The 24,815-nt window shown below is 45.1% G+C and overlaps 7 protein-coding genes across 7 annotated transcripts; 3 read left to right on the forward strand and 4 right to left on the reverse strand.

The window, feature by feature from the left end:
- Positions 1-652: 652 nt before the first annotated feature.
- On the forward strand, positions 653-1,115 carry GL218_03399 (Guanyl-specific ribonuclease F1; the record flags this gene model as incomplete). Its single annotated transcript, XM_033579959.1, has 2 exons — positions 653-950; positions 1,003-1,115. 2 exons carry the CDS (start codon positions 653-655, stop codon positions 1,113-1,115), a joined length of 411 nt encoding a protein of 136 aa, XP_033437440.1.
- Positions 1,116-2,903: 1,788 nt separating this feature from the next.
- GL218_03400 (uncharacterized protein) lies at positions 2,904-3,439 on the forward strand (the record flags this gene model as incomplete). Its single annotated transcript, XM_033579960.1, has 2 exons — positions 2,904-3,165; positions 3,240-3,439. The coding sequence occupies 2 exons, from the start codon at positions 2,904-2,906 to the stop codon at positions 3,437-3,439; spliced, it is 462 nt and encodes a 153-aa protein (XP_033436820.1).
- A 5,150-nt stretch (positions 3,440-8,589) lies between these two features.
- GL218_03401 (Galactokinase) lies at positions 8,590-10,186 on the reverse strand (the record flags this gene model as incomplete). Its single annotated transcript, XM_033579961.1, has 2 exons — positions 8,590-9,508; positions 9,555-10,186. The coding sequence occupies 2 exons, from the start codon at positions 10,184-10,186 to the stop codon at positions 8,590-8,592; spliced, it is 1,551 nt and encodes a 516-aa protein (XP_033436819.1).
- A 785-nt stretch (positions 10,187-10,971) lies between these two features.
- Positions 10,972-11,994, reverse strand: GL218_03402 (uncharacterized protein; the record flags this gene model as incomplete). Its single annotated transcript, XM_033579962.1, has 1 exon — positions 10,972-11,994. The coding sequence occupies one exon, from the start codon at positions 11,992-11,994 to the stop codon at positions 10,972-10,974; it is 1,023 nt and encodes a 340-aa protein (XP_033437514.1).
- A 1,337-nt stretch (positions 11,995-13,331) lies between these two features.
- On the forward strand, positions 13,332-14,992 carry GL218_03403 (uncharacterized protein; the record flags this gene model as incomplete). Its single annotated transcript, XM_033579963.1, has 2 exons — positions 13,332-14,338; positions 14,401-14,992. The coding sequence occupies 2 exons, from the start codon at positions 13,332-13,334 to the stop codon at positions 14,990-14,992; spliced, it is 1,599 nt and encodes a 532-aa protein (XP_033436821.1).
- A 2,247-nt stretch (positions 14,993-17,239) lies between these two features.
- GL218_03404 (Quinidine resistance protein 2) lies at positions 17,240-19,006 on the reverse strand (the record flags this gene model as incomplete). Its single annotated transcript, XM_033579964.1, has 2 exons — positions 17,240-18,556; positions 18,653-19,006. The coding sequence occupies 2 exons, from the start codon at positions 19,004-19,006 to the stop codon at positions 17,240-17,242; spliced, it is 1,671 nt and encodes a 556-aa protein (XP_033436823.1).
- A 2,879-nt stretch (positions 19,007-21,885) lies between these two features.
- On the reverse strand, positions 21,886-24,263 carry GL218_03405 (Acetolactate synthase catalytic subunit, mitochondrial; the record flags this gene model as incomplete). The annotated part of the gene is made up of 5 exons (XM_033579965.1): positions 21,886-21,944; positions 22,004-23,695; positions 23,753-23,820; positions 23,883-23,987; positions 24,094-24,263. 5 exons carry the CDS (start codon positions 24,261-24,263, stop codon positions 21,886-21,888), a joined length of 2,094 nt encoding a protein of 697 aa, XP_033436822.1.
- Between the last annotated feature and the right edge of the window lie 552 nt (positions 24,264-24,815).

Genomic DNA, 24,815 nt, shown 5'->3' on the forward strand with positions numbered 1-24,815 from the left:
CCTATAGTTATCCCTGACATCAAACCCTTTATCGCAGAATAAATTCCAAGGTCACCCTATTCTAGAATTAGGGGTTATCGTTGTTCAGCCAAGTTTATATAAGTCTTCATAGTCGTCTTTAGTTGGTTCCAATCCGCCTTGGTCCAAGTATTTACCACCAATAGCAGCAGAGACACAAGACACGCTAGGATCTAAAAGTCTAGAACCCGCGTAGCCCTCCTGGAATCTAACCAGACCCTCGGCCCCGCACACACACACCATCGCACAATCTCCGCCAACCTTATCGGCACGTTCTACCGTCTATCTATTACCTTCCGCTTTCAGTTGCAACCTATCTGCATGCCTAGCCGTGGAATGCTTCGGTGCATGTCCCAGAAGAAGAAACTGTCGTGTCCCGTTCAAGCGTGGTTTGCGTAAGCTATAGGGACGGGAGAATGTTCTTCGGTGCATTGTGCCTTGCGAGGAAGGAGGATCGTCAGGTACCGGGTTCGGGAGAGGAGTTGAGATAAAGTCCATGTATATATAGAGTAGGTACTTAAGAAATATGATTATCCATTTTATTTTATCTCGTAGTCGACCTCCTTCATTCCGATCAACTCTTCAGATACCGCTTAGTTCCTTACTTATAAATCTCAATAACTCAAACGGAATCATGAAGTTCTTCGTCGGCAGCTTTGCCTTCCTGCCCCTCGCGGCTCTTCTCGCGTCTGTCACTGCCGCCCCTATTGTCGAGGAGCGTGCCGAACTAGCTGCGACGACATGTGGTTCCACGTCCTATAGCGCGACGCAAGTGAACCAGGCCGCGCAAAAGGCATGCAGCTACTATAGCTCAGGAAGCGCACCTGGTGGCTACCCGCACACATACAACAACTACGAGGGCTTCTCGTTCTCGGTTTCTGGGCCGTACCTCGAGTTTCCGATGCTATCCAGTGGTAGTGTATATACTGGTGGTTAGTTGTCGTAGCCTTTCTTAAGTATATGATGCGAGCTAATAGATAATAGGCTCTCCCGGACCGGATCGGGTTATCATTAACACATCCTGCAAGCTAGCAGGTGAAATCACTCACACTGGAGCCAGCGGCAACAACTTCGTCGGTTGTTCGGGAACATCTTGAACTAATATACGTACAAGTTAGTCGATTGCGATGGCTATGAGTACTAGTGGTTCCCTGGGCCACAACTGGTTTGAAAATGCTTTATACGCTAGCTGTAAATACACAGTAAATAAATAGGTGTATATATAAATAAGATACCGCTTTTGTATGTGACCTTTAAGATTCCAACCCTAGGTTTCAATGATATATACTTTTACTCGTCATATAATACGGGTTGACTTTGGAAAGTGGTTACTCGGGCGTTTAAAGACTGCAATATAATCTATAGATTGGATGAACCTGCCAAGGAAACGGGCTGATTCTCAATCGAGGCTGCTGGGAGTGCTTCACCTGTCTCGACCGGCTCGATGCTTTGCGTCAAGGTCTCCTGGTTGGGCGCTTGTTCGGGCTCGTCTGACAGCGTAGTATAATAGACTGAAAAGTAACCTTGACCGCCGCCTGCTCTAGAGTTAGCTTAATTGTATCTTTCGTGGATGATCCCTGGTGTTCATACACATTTCCCCCGCATATCCCGAACAAGCGCTGTTGCAGAATGAATCTGGCACAGCCCTTTCAGAAGGAGGAACAGCTTGACCGCATAAACAACCGGTGCTGTTTGTCACAGCCATCACGGGCTGGTTATTGGATTCGCACCAATTCCCGCAGAAACCAACCGATTGAAATATGTAGGTGCGACTAAATTCCAGATTTGTCGGTGAGCCGAAACAACCCACATACTCGGGAAATCCTCGAACAGCTGATGCGAACCCGAATAACGCCAAGGCGGGAGAGATTTGGTTTAGTTGGATTCTCATGTTGACTGGCGGTGTAGTACAATGTTAAAGTGAAAGCCACCTGGTATTCTAAGATGAAGAGTACCTAGACATGTATCACCGTAGGCTAGATCGGTCCTCTATATAATCATGAAGAAAATGGCTGCCTGGATGCAGGCGGATTCGAGTAATTTCGGTTGATATTCGGGCATGAGTTATTGGACTGATATTAACCAATCGAACGGAAACTCCTCCATCATAATTGTACAAGATTTGCGGCTCAACATAACCCACCTATCTAGGTACCTATGCAATACACTATGTTAGGGGAACTGACGTCGTAGGATTTATGTTGTGTCATCGGATAGGTGCATGTACATAGTATACATATGACACCACGATGTTTCTAGAATGTTTATTTAGTGGTCAGTTATGCAGTGTAACTCGATAACTAAAAGTAAAGTTTAACTATAAACAGTCGGTGCGATACTGTATTATCGACATAACCATACAGTACCATACGGGTTTAAAAAGAAATTCGTATATTCGCGATTTCTGTATTACATAAATAAGCAGACATCCACTTGCGTAATAAATTCTTATGATATGTACCTGGATATTCTCTTATGCTAGAATGAGCCTCAAATTTCAATAGTGCATCTTTGGCTTAAGCCTACGGTACCCTAAACCCCAGACCCACTCTTACTGTCGTACCACCTAGCCGGACGGGACGTAAGCCAAACAGCCAATAAGCATTGCCCTAAAACCAATCATGCTAACCAAGCTCCCCTGCTCTTTTCCCAAAGCGGACTAGAATGACGTCGTCTCGAGATATAGGACGAGCTCGAGAGCATTCGGTGAGCTTAGCCTTCTTTATCTCGACAGTTTCGACCCGCAACCTTAAATAGACTCTTTCCCCCCTCTTCTATAGCTCGACTTTTGTTTCTATCCATTTCCGCAGACGAAAACAACATCATCTACACGAACTACAAGTCATCAACTTCAAGAACTTATACCAACAGCTCAAATCGCAAACATGGCCGCCGCAGAAGTATGCCCAGTCGTTGGAACCACGAATCACACTCTACCACCCTCGCACCCGGATATCGACCTCTCTAAGCCAGGCCAGACATGCCCTGTCGTCGGTGCTAAGACAGAGCACCACACAAAACTTCACCAACACCCGTCCGTCCCTAGCGGCGAGATCTCCGCAACCACTCAGTCTGTCGGCTCGGCCGACGCCCAGGCCTGTCCCGCATTGAGAGGCGTTGTCAACGAAGCGAAGAGCAAAGAGATGGGTAGGTGCTCCCTCAATACACTCTTTTAAACCCATACTTCCTCCTCTCACAATAGTTTGCTAACCCCAACGCAGACGACCGCGTATGTCCCGTCGTCGGACCCGTAACAACAGTCCTACCTCCGGACCACCCTAGCACAGCTAACAAGGCCGACGGAGACGTGTGTCCAGTGACGAAAGCCAAGGTTGGCCACCACAAGGACAAGGTTGTCGTCCACCCCCAGGTTGAAGGATCCTCGGGTGTCTGCCCCGTGACGGGAGCGAAACAGACGTGAACTCTGAGAGATTGATGGATGCATCTGTACTACCTAGTCTCGATACGGCGTTTTTTTGGTTAGGATAACTAATAGGAATACGGTCTTCTTGTACGCTATGTAGGTATTTACCGACGATAGGCTGTCTTACTCATTATGCCGACTGTAACATGACTATAACATGTGATGAGTTATTCCTATATGAGTATAAAACACATAAGAAGGCAGAGTAATATATAACTATAAGGTTATAAGTTTATTTTATAACTCAGTTCGTGGTCATGTCTTCATTGTGAGTGACGCCTAAAGAAAAATGACCGAGTGCGTTCATTTCATCAGGACAAATAGTGGAATTTGTAGGTGTTGTAAATTGTCAGAGAGCATTAGATTTTCATATAAACTACCGATATTATTTCCTAAGCTATTGTAAGTAATACGCTGACGCTATGAGAGAATGCATACTCTTCGTGTAAAATACGCTGGACACTTGGCTTAAGACGCATTGCTACTTTTACAGAATCCTATCAGGACAAGCGAAACCTGTATACCATCAATTCCGATATTCAACTCTGATACTTGCCCGCCGAATTATCAAGCTCGTACGAACATATGGTTTTCCCACTTCAAAGCCCTGGTGATACGCCGACCATAGTGTTTTATCATCGTATACTCCAGTTTGCCGCCCATGTACGGTTCGTGGAATATAATACTGGGGTCCTCATTTTCTGGGCTATTTATAGGTTCGAAGAGCCAGGCTGATCCTAACAGTTTCTCCGCCCTAAAATTCATAGCCAGCATAGCATGAACAAAGTCATCCCAGGAAATCTCTCTTACATCAGAAGGATCGGGTCCATCGAATAATAAGGTACTAAACACCTCAAAAGTTCGGCGGTCAACTTTGAATGGAGAATATCTCCCGCACTCTGCTGTGGAACTATTCATCTCCGCATTTGGGCTCTCTCTTGCCATGTTTATAAGCTCCTCAGCTTCTGAGTCTTCTTGGTGGATAAATTCATCAGACAGCTGGTTGGTACTGTTACTCCTCATCTTATTCTTTTTCGTCTCAGTCCGCTCTATTTGTAGCTCTACCCACGGCTCAGTCCTCTGTAATTTGTAAGAAAGTACCGAAATTGGGCACTCCTCTAGTACACGCGCTCTCTGCAACTGGTCGAGTGCTTTGATCCAGAATTGATCGAACGTCGCTTCTGTTTTGCGTAGTTTCTTAACTACCTCCCTACTGCGAGGTTCGCGTATTGGATATTCTGATTCCCCTATGAGAATATCCTGCATCGTTCCGGCTGTATTGGACCAGAATGAATCAGGTATATCGTACACCTTGAACGCAACCTCAAATTTACTCTGGTAAAACTTCTCAATCTCACCTGGATATTTTCTGTTGTATTGGGTGAAGCTGTAGAACCGGTGCTGGTATTGCTCAAGTAAGTGTCGACATTCGCATAAAACACCAAGGACCGAAATTTGAGCACCTAACCAGCTAGTCACGAAGGATTTCGCTATAGGGTGACGTTGCATGAGTAACTCCAATTCAATTATAGTTCCTCTGAAGCCGATTGCTAATGTATGAAAACATTTTGCGTTAGCTTTGCAATACTACAATTCTAAAATCTTCATCGTTATTTTTCGATTGGGTCGAAATGGCAGGGCTATCATACTTACTACTGAGCGTTAGCCACTGTATACCTTACGAGGATAGTTTCGAGACCTTTCTAGAAAGGGGGGCTTGAAAATAACAACACGGGATGTTTTCATACATACCGGAGTGGTTTCTCTAGGCCGGCCATGGCTTCAAGGAAGTACATGGTGTCAGTGCAGATTTCGGGCACATTGACCTTGGGCCGACGTCTAACTTCATAGGAATCGGGGCGTTTCGGGTCATTGGGCTCGCAATAGAAATATTCTCTCAGCGCAGGCGAGCCATAAATACTTTCCGAGAATTGCGAGAGGTCGATGATTTTTTGGCAGACAGAGATTAGGCTGTGCTAAAGTCCATACAACATCTTACATAAGGGTAGCGGCATAACCGGTGTTTGAGAAGGATCTTCTCTCCACTCCTTGACGAGGGAGTGTAGGTCATAGAACGATTGATATGTAACTTTTAAGATGTAGAATATTAGGAAGGCATCGGAGAAAACTTCGCGAATTCTTTTTCGTCGAAAGCGATCATTGTTCCGGAGAAAAATAGGGTGCTTCCGACCATTGATGTCAAGCAAATGTCTAGAGCAACTTTCTTCCCTTTGATTCAGAACCATCCTGAAATAATCGGGATCCTCCCTCATAGACAAGAGGTGATCTTCGGCAGCACACAGCATGGGCCTGATAATAGATTCTATGCGACTGATTTTGACACGGCAAGATTGTTTATACAGGTCCTCAAGCGAGTCGATAGCAGAGAAACGAAGTCTTGACGAATTGCTCTTTAGCGTAACTACCGTAGGTGAGCCAAGGATGGGCTGGTCGGCCTGCGTCAAATCTTCAACTGGAATATCATGGAGAATTGCTTCACAACATCTAATAAGAAATTGATACAGATGATCTTGAACCGCTAAGACTCGGAAGCCGTTATCTGGGGTAACAGCCCCCTGACTCGGGACTTTGTCGAATATAATATCGTCGGTTTTAAGATGGAGCTGGCCGTACGTATCTAACGAAGGAGATTCTCTAAACGACATGGCGTAACCCCAAAGCTCTACCATATTGTAATATGGAGTGCCATACCCCACAATTACCGAGTCAAGATCAGGTTTAGTAAAGTCTCTAGGTGAATACCTTCCTCGAGAATTGAGCATTAGTAAAAGCGGCTCTGTCCTGGATAGATCCTCGAGGTTAATATAGGGCCACATTAACGGAGTCATGTCCCATTCTTCAATTGAAAGAAGTTTCCTATAAACGGCAATATCAGGGCGATGCGATGATGGCATATTTGGCCAGATGCTAAGTAAGAGTTTCTTTCGTTTGATTTTCGATTTCTGGGTCCAGCGCTTCCGGATTGTATGTTCATGATATAGAATGATCGTTTTCAACGTCTCCTAGTTGTTGAAAATATTCTGGGCTACCGGTCGAGAATATCTTTGAGCTTTGTTTAGTGTAAGATGAATTTGTGGTCGTGGAGGTCGAGGTACGCTACGCGCATCATCTCCCGATTGCCTAGAATATGAGGCTACCATGTTGGTGTGCGTTATAGTATATTTACTATAGGATAATAGATAGAAAGACATCCTAGTTGATACGAAATTAGTACATTGGTATAGATGGCATAGATTTAGATCAGAGTGTTGAGTCAAGAGAAAACAAAGATTACGATGCGTCCTTCCTAAGACTTTCTCAATTCAATTGTCCGATGCGATAGCTCTAATGCAGGTACCTAGGTACTTAGATAGGTATCCACTTATAATGGGTGTCCACTAGAAACTTGGAAGTCTGGGGTTGATGCACACTCCAGCCACCAACTTATTCCAACTAGACCCTTAACCTAATGTACTGCCCTAGAATTTCCCTATCAAACCCCTCACAATCCCATCTCCTACCCAGCCTTGTCTACTTCCCAACCATCCGAATATTGTCAATTAATATGTACAATAAAAGGCGATGCTTGCCATGGTAGGTTCAAATTCTCTTTTTTCATCTTGCAGATCATTCCCTTCTACTAAGCTATAAAGTGCAAAAACTCGCGGCCCTCAACTAGTACAAGCAAAACCCCCTTGAGGTGTTGTCCAAGATGCATCTAAGCCTGTCGATCTCCTTTCTCTTTATCCTATCCGTGCTTGATTCATCTACAGCATTGCCTTTCATTATACATAAAAAGCAACCAACACAGTCATTAGTCGCTCGCGCTACATATTCTGTAGTCCCGATTGATGGGAATGGTTCAGATTCAGGTTCAGGTTCAACTAAGACTCCTGGCTCAATTGAGACAATTGTTGTAACTCCTACCCCGAGTACGAGAACAATTGTCCAAACTTCTCCACCAGTTACCAACACGATAGTGATTACCGCAAGTCCCGCGACCCAGACTGTTGCTACTACAATCTCTATTATAGACATTCAACCCACAACCAATGTTGTGACCACCACTGTGACTGAAGACGACCATGTATCAACTTCAACTTCAGCTTATCCAAGCACAGAGTCTACTACAACAACAACAACATCATCGTCTATATCTACCATCTCGTCAACCACATCCCCGACACCGTCTAGTACGGTAGTTACGTCAGCTCTAGCAACGACTTTCGCCAGCACCCCTTCTCCAACGGCATGGACGACATCCATACCAGTGTCCAGTTGGGTATGGAGCTCAAGTACTTCTCATGATGATGGTTCGTGGCACACATCTTACCCCCCTTGGAATGGGACTGTGAGCCGTCGATTTGCTCGTGAGCAATAAGATAGCAATAACCCTTTTCTACCGTTGAGGCTTCTCTATCTACTTTTTACTATAGGAATGAAATGTATGAGAGTGGGATATGGTATTAATGGAGTATTTCGGCGGGGCAATCCATGGTATGGAATAAGTGGACTATAATGTAATGGATAACTGGATGCTTGATCTGATTGCGGAACAGGTAATGAACCATACGCAAACCAAGCGCTGGGACGCGTCACATTTACCTAGTATTATATGACTAGAGAGATAGATATGGAAATATATGTTCTCACTATATATCATTATGGTTCTATTCTTATTTTGAGTTTAACCCATGACACAATGAAAAGAGAAACTGTTCATTCCCAAGGGGAACGTCTGGGTTAAGCACCTAATATTACCTGAAGTTGAAATCATATTATCTCATATTATCTACCTAGGTAAATAACTCTGGTATAATTCTGGGATAATATATTAGATCCTATTCCAGGTTGTGGAGTACCTCACTTCGATACAAGGAGAACTGTTTCCTAAACAGGTAATAAAGCTAGCAGTGTAGCCAATCACCTCACGACCCCCTCCTATTGACAAAGGCTGGGGACTAATTATTGACGTTATGTTCAATATAGTGTAGCTACGCAACCACTCAAGTCTATATTCCGTGTTCTCCCTGAATAATATACTGCAACTAGATGCAGTTGCCTTGAGGCTTAAGTAGGGAATTATGAGTATGATAGAATGCTCTGCAATTATTAAACAGCATGCGCTATATACTAACCTAGCAGGATTAAATCTTCCCTTCCTTCAGTTTGAAGACTGCACTGCCATTCATCGGCCGACTGACAACAATTGCTCCCTCTAGATCCTTTTCACTCAAGTTCCGCTTAGAGTAATATTTATCGATCAACGCCTTCTTGATATCATCAATCTTGTTGGCAGGCACCAAATGAACGCTACATCCACCCCAGCCAGCACCGGTCAGCCGGCTACCGTAGCTCCCGGCCTCACGCGCAATCTTACACAACTCGTCTATCTCGGGACAACTGCACTCATAAACATCTCGGCACGAGTCTTGGGTTTCGTTCAGTAATTTTCCGAGCTTAGCATTGTATTCGACTGTATGCTCAGAGTCGGGGGCCTGTGCTGGATCTTCTAGAAGGGATAGGAACTGGAGAACACGCAGAGCCTCGGTAAATACGTGCAAAGCGCGCTGGCGGAGCTTGAAGTATTCGCCCCGTACGGGGAAGCTGGACATAAAGCGAGCTTTTACATCATCAACCGAGATACCAATACCCGAAGCAACTTCTTCCACGGTGTATCCTTGCTCCTGAGTAAGTGTGGACTTGGTGAGTTCAATCAACTCGGTAAGTTGTTCCGGCATCGACTTCGTAGTATCCTTGAAGTAATTTTGGTGGAATCCGCGTATGGATACACCTAGTGGGCCAGCATCTTTAGGAAGTTCAGTTCCCTTAGGACATAACTTGGCATTTAGATATGCTGCTGCCATGCTGCACTCAACGACCCTGAGGTTGTAGTGAATTGGGCCGGTTTCCTGCTTATTCGAAGTAACGAATGACTGTGCGACCATAAAACACAGTTCAGGGTTCGTTTTGGGAAAGTAGACTGGCCGCGCCGAAAGAGACGGAGTGAAGGAAACCAAGAGAGCCGATCCTCGTTCGGAGAATACTGAAGCGGACTGGTCCATTCTGCAAGACATTAATACTAACCACTCAATTAACCAGGTAGACTCACCCTCCAGAATTTACACCCACAGCCCGCTCACTGACAATAGCAACCTCGGTCAGAGCTTTCTTGTCGACATCGCGTTCGCCATTGGCAATCATAACAGCCAATGCGCTGGCGCTTACAAAAGCAGCGCTGGAACTCAGACCACCACCAGCAGGCACTGTCCCGTCCATTAACACTTGCATACTCTTGGGCTTAAAATCGTCTCCATATTTCTTCCTCAGCAATTGCAACGCCCCCCTCAAGCCAGACTTGAAGTAATTAGTCCATTCGTGTATCGTTGCGTCGATATCGACCTCGGAGTAAGATACATCGAACTCGCGAGTTGGGAATTGCTCATTGTCGACATTAGCTATCTTGATCTTGTAACTGCCTTCTTGTGAGGGCTCTAGATCGGTAGATACGGCGAGGATGACATCGGGAGTCATTCCCATGGGCAATACTGAGTAAAGAGAGTAGTCAATATGCTCGCCGATGATATTCACGCGACCAGGCGATCGCGAGACGAATTGAGCGGGGGTGCCATAGAGGGCCTGGAACTTATCAAGCAACTTGTTCCACCTCGCGGTTTGATCATTTAGAGCCTGCTGAGTGTATATGTCCTGCAATGCAGTGACCGTAGGTACAGGGCCCGACATATTGTTGAATTGCGATTATGATTATGTAGGTAAGTACCTAGTAAGAGGTAGGTCTAGGTATATATTCTGAAATAAGTCGCGGGGAAATAGAAAGCGAGAGGGAAAATAGCTGCGTCTAAGTGTCGATGCCCCGCTTCGAGCTTCGAGGGATGAATGTTTGTTTGCCTTAACTATACTTATATTTCTTTATTAAGTGAGAATTGAGTTTTATCGTTAGCAATTTTGATTTTGCATAAACTACCAAAATAATGATCAAGATTATATTTTTTATATTATTTATATTATTTACAAGAAGAGAACGTCGAGGGATTAAAAGATGCAATGAAATATATAGTTGTAGGACAAACTAAAGATACATGTCACAAGATCGCAAAAATATTTTAATTTTCCCATGATTATCGTGAGGTACCTGCCCACCTTAGCTAAGATTTAGAATACCCCGCGGACAACCGCGCCGAGCAATTGGCCGGCCACCGTTCAATTAGGACCCGACAAACGACATTTCCTTGATGAAATTCCCACCATAACCCCGCTTCCCCACGTCTTTCGTCACTGACAATTAACAGTATTTTAGATGAATATTTTATTTTACTACCTCCTTAACCTAACCTAGGTATCTTAGGTACCTAAGGTAGGTCAACCCTCCCTTTCATTCTTAATCTTAATTCATATTCACCCACTTAGGTATCACTACGTTTTCAAGTGAGAGCGAAATTCCCTGCAGTAATCTCACTCACACGATGAGATGGTAGTTGTGTACCTAAATTAACCGGGATTTCCCTAGCTTAAGTCGCCCAGTCGTCTGGGTGGAATGCCATGAGATCATACCACTGGAAAATAGAACCAATCAAAAATGTCCATGAGCCAACAATGTTAGCAATTGTTGAAGTATTCATATCCCCCATAAAAAGGGCGAAGCCGGCAAGCGCAAAGTTGATGGAGCCAACAGAACTCCAAAATGCCGCCTGCCAGGAAGCCGAGCCTGGCTTAGGTTTGTACCAATGATCTTGCAGCCAGACGAGGAGGCGTATATTTGCGAAGAAGAACATGGTCCCTCCGATAGCTAATGGCGTAAAAAGGAAGAGTTGAAGTCCCATAAGATCATCAGGGGATAAAACACCTGGCCAGCCACCTACGACGCTGACTGAAAGGATTAAACCCCCGAAGAATTGTATCACGGAAGACTGGAAGGGAACGGTCCGCAGGGCTGCTTTCAAATCCGCGATTGTAGGTACCCATAACCACGCGCTGCTGCCAAGCAAAGCCGGCTTATACGTCTTGGTACTACCATCCTCAGTCTTAAATTCGGGCTCAAAGGTACCTTTATCGGCATTCCACCCAGCTATCAAAGTTAGAGTGCCGCCAGAGACGAAAAAGAGGGCACCGAAAAGCGTTGTAATTGGTATGGCCAACTCTATCTCGCCAGGAAATACAGTTAACGGGAAGAAGACAGAGAGCAAGCTGAATAAAGCATTAACTCCGAACGATATTGACCCAATCACAAATAATATAGCAATAACCCAATTCGCGTCTCGGTACGGCCAGATTGTGAACATCCTCGCTATTTGATCTCTTATCGTTGGAGGCTCTGGCGTCTGTTCAACTTCGCAGATGGATTCTCGGCTGACCTCCTCTTTTATCTGCCGGCAATATGAGCTATAATCAGCGTAGTTAACCGGTACAAGAGTCCTACGCCATCGGAGAGCCTCAACGTCGCCGGCTATCGTATATCGCTTCGATTGAGGAGGTGGGCCGAGAGGGCCGTCGGGCCCGTAGAAGGATGCCCGGAGCGATGCCGAGGCATTCATTGTAAGCCAAGATTATGATGTAATCACCGGATATGCCACCACTGACAAGTCAAAGGCAAGGGAGCAGTGTGATTTTAGGTATGTGGAATCTCGTGCGAACCAGTCGCGCGACTAAATACACCTACTTCGCAGAAGCAGAAATAACGAATCAAAAATAAATTATACTCTGAGAAATTCGAGCAAATGAATGGAAAGCGACCTGCGCGAGAGACCAGAAACGAAGCAGATAGTAATAGAAGGTCCCGACTAGTTTATTTTATACAATGATCTATTTACACGAGAGTCCATATGGCAATGGGGGGAAGCGTCCAAGCATGGTCTTTGGGCGATCACCCTTCATTGGATACATAATTGACAATCTCGCATCAGTAGTATCCTACCAGCCTGTCTATCCAACACCTTTAGAAGCACTCGCCTTGACTCTTATTGCTATTCGAGGATACACTCTTTAGAAGGCAAAACGAAACTCTAAGACGAGATCAGCTTGATCGTCGGGCGACACACTGGGATGTTATATATCCTAGATAATACTATGGACGTAAGTTCTAGCTCTGTGGATGAGTTTTTCAATGATATCTCACCCTTCTGAGGACGTTATATGTAAGATGCTGATACCGGTGAGTCACTCCCAGTCAACTTATTCGCCAATCATGTACTATATTTGGTTATGGTTACTCCTAATGGGGCAGCGTTAAGTCCTGTTTTAAACTTGCAACTATATTTCCTATAAAAGAAAAACGTGGGGATAGCACATAACGTTAGATTCAATTGTAGTGGAGCTGGCGGCTGAGCATGACAATTATCACGCCGTTTTAGATCTGTTGCTTGGCTTCCTAATCAGGCATGATCAACTACCGGGCGCAAAGCGTAAGTCAGAGTCTGATCTAGATCATTTCCGCTAACACTGGCTCTGTTATAGATCGGCTACGTAGAGAATTCCCGGTAGCGCTCCGGTAGGACCCCCAGTCCTAAGACTACATACGCGCAGCAATTAGAGCACTTTCCCATTGCTAGTGACATACTTTATTCGGGATGGGGTTGGCCATTCAAGATCGATGGAAAACTTTGGACGCACGTCTTGTATCTTGGCTTCCTCTTCGGTGATCGCGAAATATAGTCACACTTCATCACTTACAACCGGTCAATTTCCCAGTCCCAAACTCCCCAGGCATTATCTGCTTTTGTAAACGTACTTGAATACGACACTTCATCATGTATATCATGGCTCTAATCCCCATGCTACGAAATAATCTTCCTATATTAGAGGCCGTTCGACATCATAAATCCAATCCCTATTCTCGCGATATATCACCCCTAAGGACGGCTAAGCCATCAAAATGGCTACCGATATAGAGTCAGCAGCTGCCACAGCTCCGGAACTCCCTTCAAGCAACAAGAACGCATCATCCTCATCCTCCCATGATGATCCTGTTGATACCGAGAAGCTTGGAAGGAGTAGACCTTCAATCTTTGCTAATGGCTGGGTTGAAGCAGGGTTTTGTGTATCTGTTCTCGGTTCGATGATGATGTCAGAGTTCCTCATCAGTGGATTTAGCGTGTTGCTCCCGGTGCTCATCGAAGACACAGGTATCGACCCTAACCAGAGGACCTGGCCTATAACCGTCTTCTCCCTCGTCACCGGTTCATTGTTGTTACCCTTTGGCCGGCTTGTCGATATGTTCGGCGCATTCCCTATCTACCTCGGAGGGCTATCATGGCTAACTCTGTGGGCGATAGTTGGAGGATTCAGTCGTACCTTGCCGATGGTTTTAGCGAGTCGAGCTCTCCAAGGGGTGGGAGCAGCTGCCTTCCTACCTGCCGGTACGACGTTATTAGGAACCACTTACCGTCCCGGTCCACGGAAGAATGCCATTTTCAGCATGTATGGAGGTTGCGCACCCTTAGGTTTCTTCTCTGGTATCATCGTCGCAGGTCTCACTGGCGAGTTCCTTTACTGGGGTTGGTTTTTTTGGATTGCATCTATACTACTGTCTTTCCTGTGCTTGATGACTTTTTTCTGCGTTCCTCACGAGTGGAAACGTGGCGACTGGTCCTCAATGGATTGGTGGGGTTGCCTTACCAGCGTTTGCAGCTTGAGTCTACTTACATACGCTATCACTGATGCCTCCCACGTCGAAGGCCACTGGGCCTCCCCTCAGATCATCGTTACATTTATACTTGGGCTCATAGCCCTCGCGGCTTTTATCTACGTGGAGGGATGGGTTGCCGATTCTCCTCTGCTGCCTTTTGACTTATTCTCTATTAAGTACATCGGACCACTCTTCCTCGCTCTCTTCATGGCGTGTGGCTGCTTTGGCATATATCTCTTCTACGCAAGTTTTTAGTAAGTGCTTGCCCGATTTTCAATCTAAGAAGTCCCAAACCAAATATACTAACTTCTTCCAGTATACAGACTGTCCTCAAAGTCCCACCATTACTCGCCGCACTTTGGTTCTCTCCTATGGCTGCCGGTGGAATCATCATCGCCCTCATAGGTGGATTAACACTCCATCGTTTACCTGGAACTATACTTCTCCTGCTGGCTGGGACAGGTTTCGTAATATGTCCTCTCCTATTTGCCCTTATCCCCGAAAATCCCAATTATTGGCGGTGGGTCTTCCCAGCAATGGTGTGCACAACAATCGGTATTGATATTAGCTTCAACGTGAGCGGTATATTCATTACTACCAGTGTCCCCAAACATCAGCAAGGCCTAGCAGGAGCATGTATCAATGGTTTGGTATACCTGGGTATCAGTTTCTTTCTTGGCTGGGCGGACTTTGCGGTCGCCAGTAGATCAAGCGACGAGCTAGGAGAAAGTTATAAGGTGGCGTTCTGGTTTGCCGTCGGATGTGGAGCCGGAGTCATCTTGATGGTCTTGGGATTTATTAGGGTTGGTAAAGCCAAAAGCGATTTTACAGTAGATGAGAAAGCACAGCAAAGGGAAGCAGGACGCGAAAGTGAGCAGGCTGAGCAAGAGACGGGAATTATGACTTGAGAAATTGAAGTCTACCTAAGCTAGATATCTCGAAATCACGACTATGGGAAAATTAGAAACAGTGTATGAATAAGAAAATAGATAATCTTGAAATCTGTAAATATCAATCGCCTATTCACCTATATCCACAATTATGAAGGAGACGAATTATTATCCTAGTGTATAACGATTAAATAAGGGGGGAAAATATATGTATTAATCAAGAATAAAGAGTTATCCGTAAAAGTATATGATTGGTTAATTGTTTAAAGCTCTGAGACATTCTTAAGCTAAAAGGGTTATTCTTCCGTAAGTTCGTATTTAATTCGTATCCCTAATACCTATGTCACCAACTTCGTCTACGCATCTAATTAATTACAGCCGTACGGATAAAAATTATGCTACGATCTCTGGGACATCTAGGAGTAAAAATGGATAAACAATTCAACTTTTCATCGAGTCCTTGTTGGACATGTCGTAGGAAACGGCTGAAATGCGACGGGTGTTTGCCGACATGCTTTAGATGCCAGAAGAACGGCCGCGAATGTCTTGGATACAGCACCAACAGACCATTAGTTTGGACTGGCCTAGCAAGTAGGGGGAAGATGGTAGGTCGAAGTTTTGGGAAGAAGACAGCAGAACTATCGGACAAGAAACAACAATCTACGTCCCTAGGTCCTCTTATAACCAGGACTTTGATAGATCCTATCTTCCAAAATTTGAGTCCCAGGTCTAAGCAATACCTTTCTTATTGTATGCCAATATCTTTACCCTGCCTATTCCAATTACTAACCAGTTTTTAAGACGTTCATCGGTGTTGTATGGAATGTACTCTATATGAGCAAACTTCTCCAAACGGCTTCAGACAATTCTTGGTTATGATACCCGGTAATCCCGTTCTAGTTCATAGTATTCTTGCTATATCTGCTCTCCATCAAGCACAAACAGTAATATGCATTCCCAATATCCCATCAAAACATATAGCATCTAACGGGACATTACTTGATTGTATGGACGTGGCTAGTTCTAGGGGTTACGATGTCACATCTTCAGTCCAATACACGGATGCCCTAACTCATTTATCATTATGTGTTAGTGCCCTAAGAAATTCTCTGAATGACGCTACCGACGCCTTGAGCGCTTCGATAGCTTCTATACTTTTATTAGTGTGGGCCGATTCGATAGATTCAGGTACGACCTGGAAGCATCACTTAGAGGGTCTGGGGGTTCTGGTTTCGCTACAAAGGTCTGCAAGAGGAGTAAATCTAGATTCACAAGCGAGGACCGCTTCGGCCCTCCAAACTTGGTTCGAAGAGACATTTGCGATGTGAGTTACCTCCATTTTCAAGGTCAGGTCTATCCGCAAGAACTCGCAATTAACAATAGAGTAGAATATCGCTTTTTGGTTCGACATTTAACCCTCACCTAGTGAAGCTCTTAGATATATTCCCGTCGTCTGAATTAGTCGAAGTCCTCGGGAGGACTGAGTCTCACAGCTGGACTGGCTGCCCCGCCGATTTACTTGGAACCTTACGCGCTTTTAGCGTCTTCTCACTGAATGGTTTGGAATATGATATTCCTCACTTATTCACCCAGTTACAACAATTTTGCACTATGGACTGGGCCGAGAAATCTCCACAGCCGGCCTCAATGCATGTTCGACGTTCGCTGGGTGAAGCCTGGAAGGGAGCTATCGAGATTTATGGCCGACGTATTGTAGGCAGGAAATATCCAGAATTCCAAGAAGTTTCTGGCGACCTAATAAGGACAACACTTTTCCACCTCGGGCAGATTGATCATCATGATACTCACTTCAAAGGAACAGTTTGGCCAGCATTCGTTGTGGGTGCAGAAGCCCAAACGGATCAACAACGGCAATTTATAATAAGGATCTTTGAACATATAAGCGAATTTTCACATATGTTAACTTTCCATCTAGCTCTCGCTCAACTGAAAAGAATATGGGCACGTGAAGCACCATATCCACCAGGATTCTCATGGATTCACGATATCTGGGAGCGTGGAGAAGGCCTGCTGATGATTTGATTGGGATATTTCAGATATAATGATCCACAAGACCCGAAAAGCAACGACCATAGATATTTATTACCTATCAGATTACAGTGCAGAATTAACTAGTTACTGGATTTTACTAGCTAAGTGCTATTGAGGCCTTAAACTGACATATAACTAAGACATTAACTAAGTTACAAATCGTCATGATCTATACCTATCTATTCCATCCGGGGGAGCGTGCTATTTACCCGTCTATTTTTCAGTATTGACGCCACTTCGCTTCTTTGCGAGCTCACGCTCATGTTTCTCCTTTCGCCATTTTACCCCATACTTAAGGATATAAAATAGCATCGGCGAGAAAGCTATGTATATAAAGCCCAATATCGTAAACGCCCATCCAATACCAACACCGTTTATCATTGGTCCTATCACCGCAGTCGCTGCAGCGCCAATCAAGCATCTAGTTAAGTTATTACTCGCGGTAGCAGCTCCCGCACTGCCCACGTTCACATCAACAAGAAGTACGTTGAGCGTATTACTGAATCCGACTACAGCCCAACCCAACAAGAATAGTAGGACGCACGGCACGGCAACGTGTGCATGATATTCGAATGCCCAACCCCAGGCGATTACACATGCTACACACAAGGCAAGCATTGGAATACCGATTTCGAGCCTGGCACGCTCAATCGGAAATTCGGATAGGTCTTGCTGCTTGCTACGTTCGAATGGAACACCCTGTAGCTTACAATGCCGCCGGTAATTCCAGTTCATCAATCTCCCATTCACGACAGCGGCAACTATACTGCCACCGACCATAGGGAGATACATGAGTCCCACCGTGATCTCATCAAAGCCATAGTTATCAGCTAGTTGTGTGGGCATGACGGTAGCGACGCAGTAGAATCCCGTGAAAACAATACCACCGTACCCGAGCAGCAGGAACATCTCCTTCTCAAGAAGAATCGTGATTGATTTCCAGACATCGAATTTCTTCACGTGGAGGCTACGTTTCGTCGATGCGCGTGATGGTGTGTGGGCTAGTGGAGCGCCACTGGACTGTTGATTACGGCGCTCACGGCGTCGCCGCAAGGCATCTTTACACAGTTGCCAGAACGTTCGGTAGGCGGGGTGCGGACGGATCGACCCATCTCCCACGATCTCCCGACAGGTCTCGGGCAAGAAAAACGCATGGATAACAAAAACTACCGCAGCTAAGATGGCGAGGATCCAGAAAATAAAACGCCATCCAACTTCCTGCGACAATACACCGCCAATCACAGGTCCTATAGCTGGCGCTAGGAGAATGGGCAGAGAGGTGTACGCGACATAGTGGCCCCTCTCGGCCGAGGTAATGATATCAGCGACAACTGCTTGACAGAGCGCTACAGTCGTACTAGAACCGGCAGATTGCAGCATGCGGAGGACTAGCAGGGCCGGATAGCTAGGCGCTAGGGCACATCCAATATTAGCACAGATATAGATGACGAAGCATATGAAGTAAGCCGGCCGGCGTCCCGCGGAGTCCGCTAGGGACCCGACGAACATCGGAGTAATTCCTTGGAAAATCTGCACATGAATACGTTAGCACTACTACCCGGGATATAATTAATTTGCTCTAACGAGTCATGTTAGACAACCCCCTTTCTCCGGTTTTCAACGTACCATGTAAGTAGTGACAGTCAAGTTAATCTGACTGGCCGTGACGTGGAATTCCTGAGCTAGGACGGTAAGCGCGGGCAGGTAAATCTGCGCCGTGAGAGGCGAGAAGAAGGCCCCGATGGCAGCGCCAAGCACGATGCCCCTTTTCTCCCATTCTGTAAACGCGGAGTAGTTTGGCCGCTGGTCGACGACGGGCTTCTCACTCGGGGGCTCGGTTAACAGGCCGGGATCAGCTTCCTCCTTATCCTTCTCTAGCGTATTTGCCTTCTCGTTGAGGCCATCTTCTACGGTCTGTTCCGCGGCGGACGTTTCGATCTTGTCGTCGCTGTGGCTGGTGCGAGACGAGGTTTCCGACATGACGATGTAGGGACCCGGGAAGCCGACTTTTGGCTCGTAAAGATGCCAAGAACAACTCTATCCATTTGCACCGGGCCCCCGTTGCTTAAATATCTCTCAGTTCCGAGAGGAACGTTGGGCGTTTTGAGCGGTCCATACGACGTTGCTAGCCGTTCTCGCTTTGCAAGATGTCCAATTGCGGCTAGCGATTCCCGCTCGAGGGCCATTCCGCTCAGTTTAAGTGGTTCTTTCGGAGCCGACAGCGGGTTTCTGACCCCGGCAAAACGTGGGATATGTCGGTTTAGGGGCTTTACTCAACAACTTCGAATATTACAAATGCTGAAATAGTTAACATCACCGCCTTATTGCTGTGACTCACTTAGTCGGGTCTTGTGGTCGTATCTGGAGTTGTGAAATATCCAGACAAGCCAAGTGCTTGATGCCTATATTGTCCAGCATTATGAAAAGTGTAACAGTTCGGTGAGGCTGACCGCTTCATTACCCGACAGCGGTTATATTATTCAATAGGGGCTACGAGTCAAAGTTAGTATTGACTATCCACTCCATAATGTGAGTCACGGACTTACATACCCCATTGGAGATTTTGAAATAGAAACTCGTGGCATACGCGTACAATACGTGTCTGCCTTTCCCAATTATCACCAGATAGCTGTTTAGGGGTATCTACGTAGACGAGAACTGCGTGACATAGCTTTCACATATATAGTTGGTAGAAGCATGTTTATTACAATGTGAATAGGAGTCATCTAACCCTAGTCCCATAAGCTTGAGGTCTTATCTGTTTAGTTCCAGGTATTTTTTGAATAATGGGTGTCCAGCATACAACAATAAGCCATATATTCACTTTTCCCTTCAGAAGTATCTATACGTTTATTTGTTTTAAGTATATACGATAAGTATGAAATATGAAAACCCGAGATATAGAATTTATTGTTGAATGAGATTACTGAGAGTGGCGAAAAATATATCTTCTTTCACTTTTGTGTAGCTAGCTTTTTAGGAGACGATTCTTCTCTTTTTCTTCCTGAATGCAAGTATTAGAAATATAATGTAAATGGGCTTAAGAAATATTTGTATGTATGCACGTATATATTCTATTTCTAGCAAGTAAGTTCTATTACTTGTTGTGGTATGATGTTACAAAAGGCTGCCTGGTTGCTTGGGAGAACGAAGAAAAGGGGTTGTGGGTTGAAAGTTGGCTGCATAGACCAAAAAAATTAAAGCACAAAAAAAGGAAGAAAAAAGAATACGAAAGTTGCTACGCATGGATTCGAACTGATGACCTTTAGTGATAGAAAATGTAGTCACATGCAACCCAAAATTACAAAAAGAGAAACCCTCGTAAGGCCCAGCCTTGGAACTATAGTGCCCGTAGCTACTGCGCCCCGATACCCTTTACAACTGGCGTCATACATGTTCTCTATATGGTGGATAGCCTAGAGTTCATGTCGGCGAGACGGGTGATCTGGTATTTGTTTGCGACTCCTTTTCAGGAATAGGTCTCTAAGCCTCCCAGCTATCATCGAGATCTTGTCGTGTCTGGGCAGGGACTAGGTGAGCCAAACGCCCAGAAACCGTAGTGTGCCAACTGTACTTGCTACTGTTGTAATTGGGACTTATCTACTTAAGTTCGGTTGCCAGTGACTTACAGCTGTACCTTTGTATGTACGTAGGTACTTAGGTACGCCCGGCGACGACGAGGTGCACGACCCCTCAGGTACGTAACTACGCACACCCAAGAAATAAACTACAACTGTCTAAATATCCATAACTATTGGAAGTTTGACAGCGGAAATAAAATCATCTACTCCAGCCCTATCCAAACATTTCGTTATTACTCTAATTTTCTTCCCCCTTTTTTCTATAGAAATGCCTATTAGGATCACTACATTTTTCTTCAAGACTCAATGCAAAAAAACATAGCCGAAGGTAGTACTAATGCGTATGCATCATTACCTAGAAATTTAATAAATAGGTAGATATCTATCTATCAAACTGTAGCTAGCAATTATGACCTATGACATACCAAGCTTACGTTACAAACTCAAATTACCTATTGATAGTTAAGTAATTACCTTATAACGTTTAACATAGAGTTACTGATCTATACTTGTTTTTAACCTAATATATAGGTACTCTCCTTTATACTAAAACATAATGTTACTTAAGCTGGATGAGTCAATAATATAGTAGTGTCTTTTGCCTCCTCGCACCTAAAGGTACTACGTTTTAATTCAAGAATCGGATAAGATTAAGGATAGGTAGTTAGCATACCAAATTTTAAGAACAGATACCTAATAAAAGGATATTCAGACCCTTGCGAATTTCTTGAAAAGCCATGTCTTTTGTAAAATGTTATTAACGTTTAAAAATACTTGGAGATAAAGGGGAAGCTCTCCTATTCGGAAATATTTCAGAATAATCCTTAGCTACTAGCCGTTTTTTAGTTAAAGCGCAGCACCTTCTTAATACGAGGAGGCGAAAGGCAGCGCCAATAATGCATTGTTATAAGTGACAGTCCATACATGTAATTTCAACTGGTTGTATTCAAATGGTCATTGTCAACATGATGGTTGATGCTCACCAGCGGTATGATAGAATACCGTTGTCCTTGATAACCTCGAAAATCGAACTCATAATGCAGAATATATACATATACAAAGAAGGTCAAGCATACACCAATGGCAACGCCGACTATTTGCTAGGCCTTCTCTAACATAGTTGCCAGATGCGAGACTAAAAACTTTTCGGTTCCTTTTTGTCACTAGACTTTACTTTTTATGGCCTCAAACCCTTCTTAACTACCTCCCTCCATATTGGTCCCAAGTAAAACATAATCGCTAACTACCGATGCAATAAATTCCAGGTAAAACATAAAATTAGGTATGTAATCCGCAAGTTCGAGTGCGCATAAGCTCTCTTCGTTTCTTATCTTTTTCTGTTTTATTTATTAATTAACCGCTCGTGGATAGGATGTAAGGGAGACGATATACTTACCACTATCGAATGATAAAAACTCGTGTAAACCTGATCCCGCAGGTACCATGGGGAGTACAGGTACCTTCTTATCTGTCATGACCTCTAAGAAGGCCGGGCCATCGGTGTTGATGAGCCATTCTAGGCATTCCACTGTGTCTTCAGGTTTGATAAGTCTTCGGTGCTGGACTCCCATAGCATCGGCTAGCTTCATGAAGTCAGGATTCTTCTGATGTGTGTGGGCGTATCGGTCCTCGTAGAAAAGGTTTTGCCATTGGGTTACCATACCCTGCTCCTCATTATTCAGGACGATAACCTTAACGCCGATGTTGAATTGCGCAGCAGTTGACAGTTCTGTTAGGGTCATGTTAAAGGAAGCGTCACCATCGATATCGATAACAAGGGCATCTGGCCGAGCAACCTTAGCACCGATGGCAGCGGGAAGTCCGTATCCCATAGTGCCGAGGCCTCCGGATGTAATCATGGTCCGAGGGTGTCTCCACCTGAAATGCTGCGCCGCCCACATTTGGTGCTGGCCAACACCTGTCGTGAGAATCGTGTGCTCCTTTCGGTTGGCCGTTAACTTGCTAAGCTCTTCGATTAGAACCTGCGGCTTGATCATTCCCGCTCGTTCGGTTCGCTCAAAGGCGTTCATAGGCCATTTTGCTTTCCACGAATCAATCTGGCCGAACCATTCCTTACGGTCCGACATACTCTTTATGTTGATCAAAGGAAGAAGCTGTCGGATATTCTCTGCTACGTCACCTTCGATAGCTTCGGTTGCTTGCACAACCTTGTTAATATTCTTCGGCATGACCTCGAACTGCACGATACCACCACGACCCTCGGCAGCCGCAGCCTTGGCTGCAGGCGCGAATTTAGTGACATTCATGGTCACACGGTCATCAAAGCGGGCACCGAGGGCAATGATAAGATCGGCACTTTGTATCGACATGTTAGCGAACGCTGAGCCGTGCATGCCTAGCATGTAGAGCGATTTCTCATCTAGCTCGTCAAAAGCACCGAGACCGAGAAGGGTTGTGGTAACAGGTATTGAAGCCTTTTCAGCGAGTTCTTTGAGGACCTCAGGTCCACCAATTGACGAGACAACACCCTGTCCAGCATAAATAACGGGCTTCTTGGCGATATTCAATAAATCAGCTACTCGGCGAAGAGAAGCTTGAAGCTGCTTCTGAGAAATTTCCATGGCGGCACGGGACGCTGCACTAGGTAAGCCTGGGATGGCTGACTCGGTAGGGATAGCCCTTCTCAGGACACCAGCAGTAACATCCTTAGGTAGATCGACGAGCACAGGACCCGGACGCCCGCTAGTCGCAATGTCGAAGGCCTCGTTGATGCGTCGCGGTAATTCGGCGGTGTTTTTAACCATGACGTTCCACTTAGTACAAGATCTCGATATTCCTATAACGTCTGCTTCCTGAAAAGCATCGCTTCCAATCACACTCGTAGGAACCTGGCCACAGAATACAACCAATGGCGTGCCATCAGACATGGCATCCTGAATTGGAGTGATGACATTAGTGGCACCTGGACCGGAAGTGACTAGCACAACGCCAGGTTTTCCAGAGGCACGCGCATACCCCTCGGCCATGTGTCCGGCGCCTTGTTCATGCTTTGGTAAGATGAATTCGAAATGTTTTGAGTTGTAAATGGCATCAAACACAGGTAGAATAGCTCCGCCGGGATAGCCAACTATTACTCATATTAGACGTCTCTTCAAATATCATTGTAGGCGTATATGCAACATACATATGTGCTTAACACCCCTCCTAAGCATCATTTCATGGAAAATCTCTCCTCCAGTCTTCCCAATGAACCTGGAAATATTTGGTCAGCATCGTGGGCTTTAACGAAATAGATTATAATTAATAGAACATACGACTCGTCCATCTCAGGAGCTCGAGGGTTGACCAAGGGTTGAACATGGTTTCGGTCTTTCGTGTCGGCGGTGTTGAACGCTGGAGCAGGGGCTTGTCTGACTTGACTATATGATTTAGAATGTTAGTGGCGTAGTCGAAGATATAATGAGTATTCGTAGAAAATAGCCACTCGATAGAAAGCGTGTAAGTGAGAAAAGGATATCAACGTACGCAGGCGATTGAGCTGAAGTAGCTTGACTTCTGACACCTGTAGGGGCATTCTTCTTGGTCTGAACAACGGAAGAGATAGACGACGACGACGTAGTGAGAGAACGGCGTTGTTGTCGCGAAGTCTGAGCCAAAACCTTTAAGGCTTGGCCAGCTTGCCGTGAACGAAGCATAGCGCAAAGAGGGGAGATGGCAAAATAATAATAAAAGGATAAAGAATAGTCAACGGAGATTTTGAGGGTATCAACAAGCCGAAATCAGTCTATAGTGAGATATCCTCAAACACTACCCGCCAGCACCTTCGTTAGGAATAAGGTGACTGATCAATGGCAAAAAAATGTTACGATTATTGGAAGATTTATTAGTTTAGTTCAAGAGTCATAGAACTAAATTCAAATCGGTGTACCCGACAGCGGAACACAAAAAAAAAGTTAAAACAAAGATTGTGGGGTATGCAAGGAGGGGCCATCAAGGGCCCCTTGCAAGTGCTTGCTGCTTGCTGCTGGTACCAGGTAGTCAAGTAATACACTAACGATTTCTTGCCATACCCTGCCGTACCAGCGTACTTGCTTCCCTTGTTATAACCAACATTGAGTGGCAATTGGCGATATCGGCAATTTTCCGAAAATTTCTTCAGCTACTGATTGGTCCCCACACCTCAATTCACGTTTTTCCTTTTAGCGGTCTAGAACATCAGATATATATGTATCCCCCATCGATTCAAG

Source organism: Daldinia childiae (assembly GCF_008694065.1).
Source record: "Daldinia childiae strain JS-1345 chromosome Unknown Scaffold3, whole genome shotgun sequence".
NCBI lineage: Eukaryota > Fungi > Ascomycota > Sordariomycetes > Xylariales > Hypoxylaceae > Daldinia > Daldinia childiae.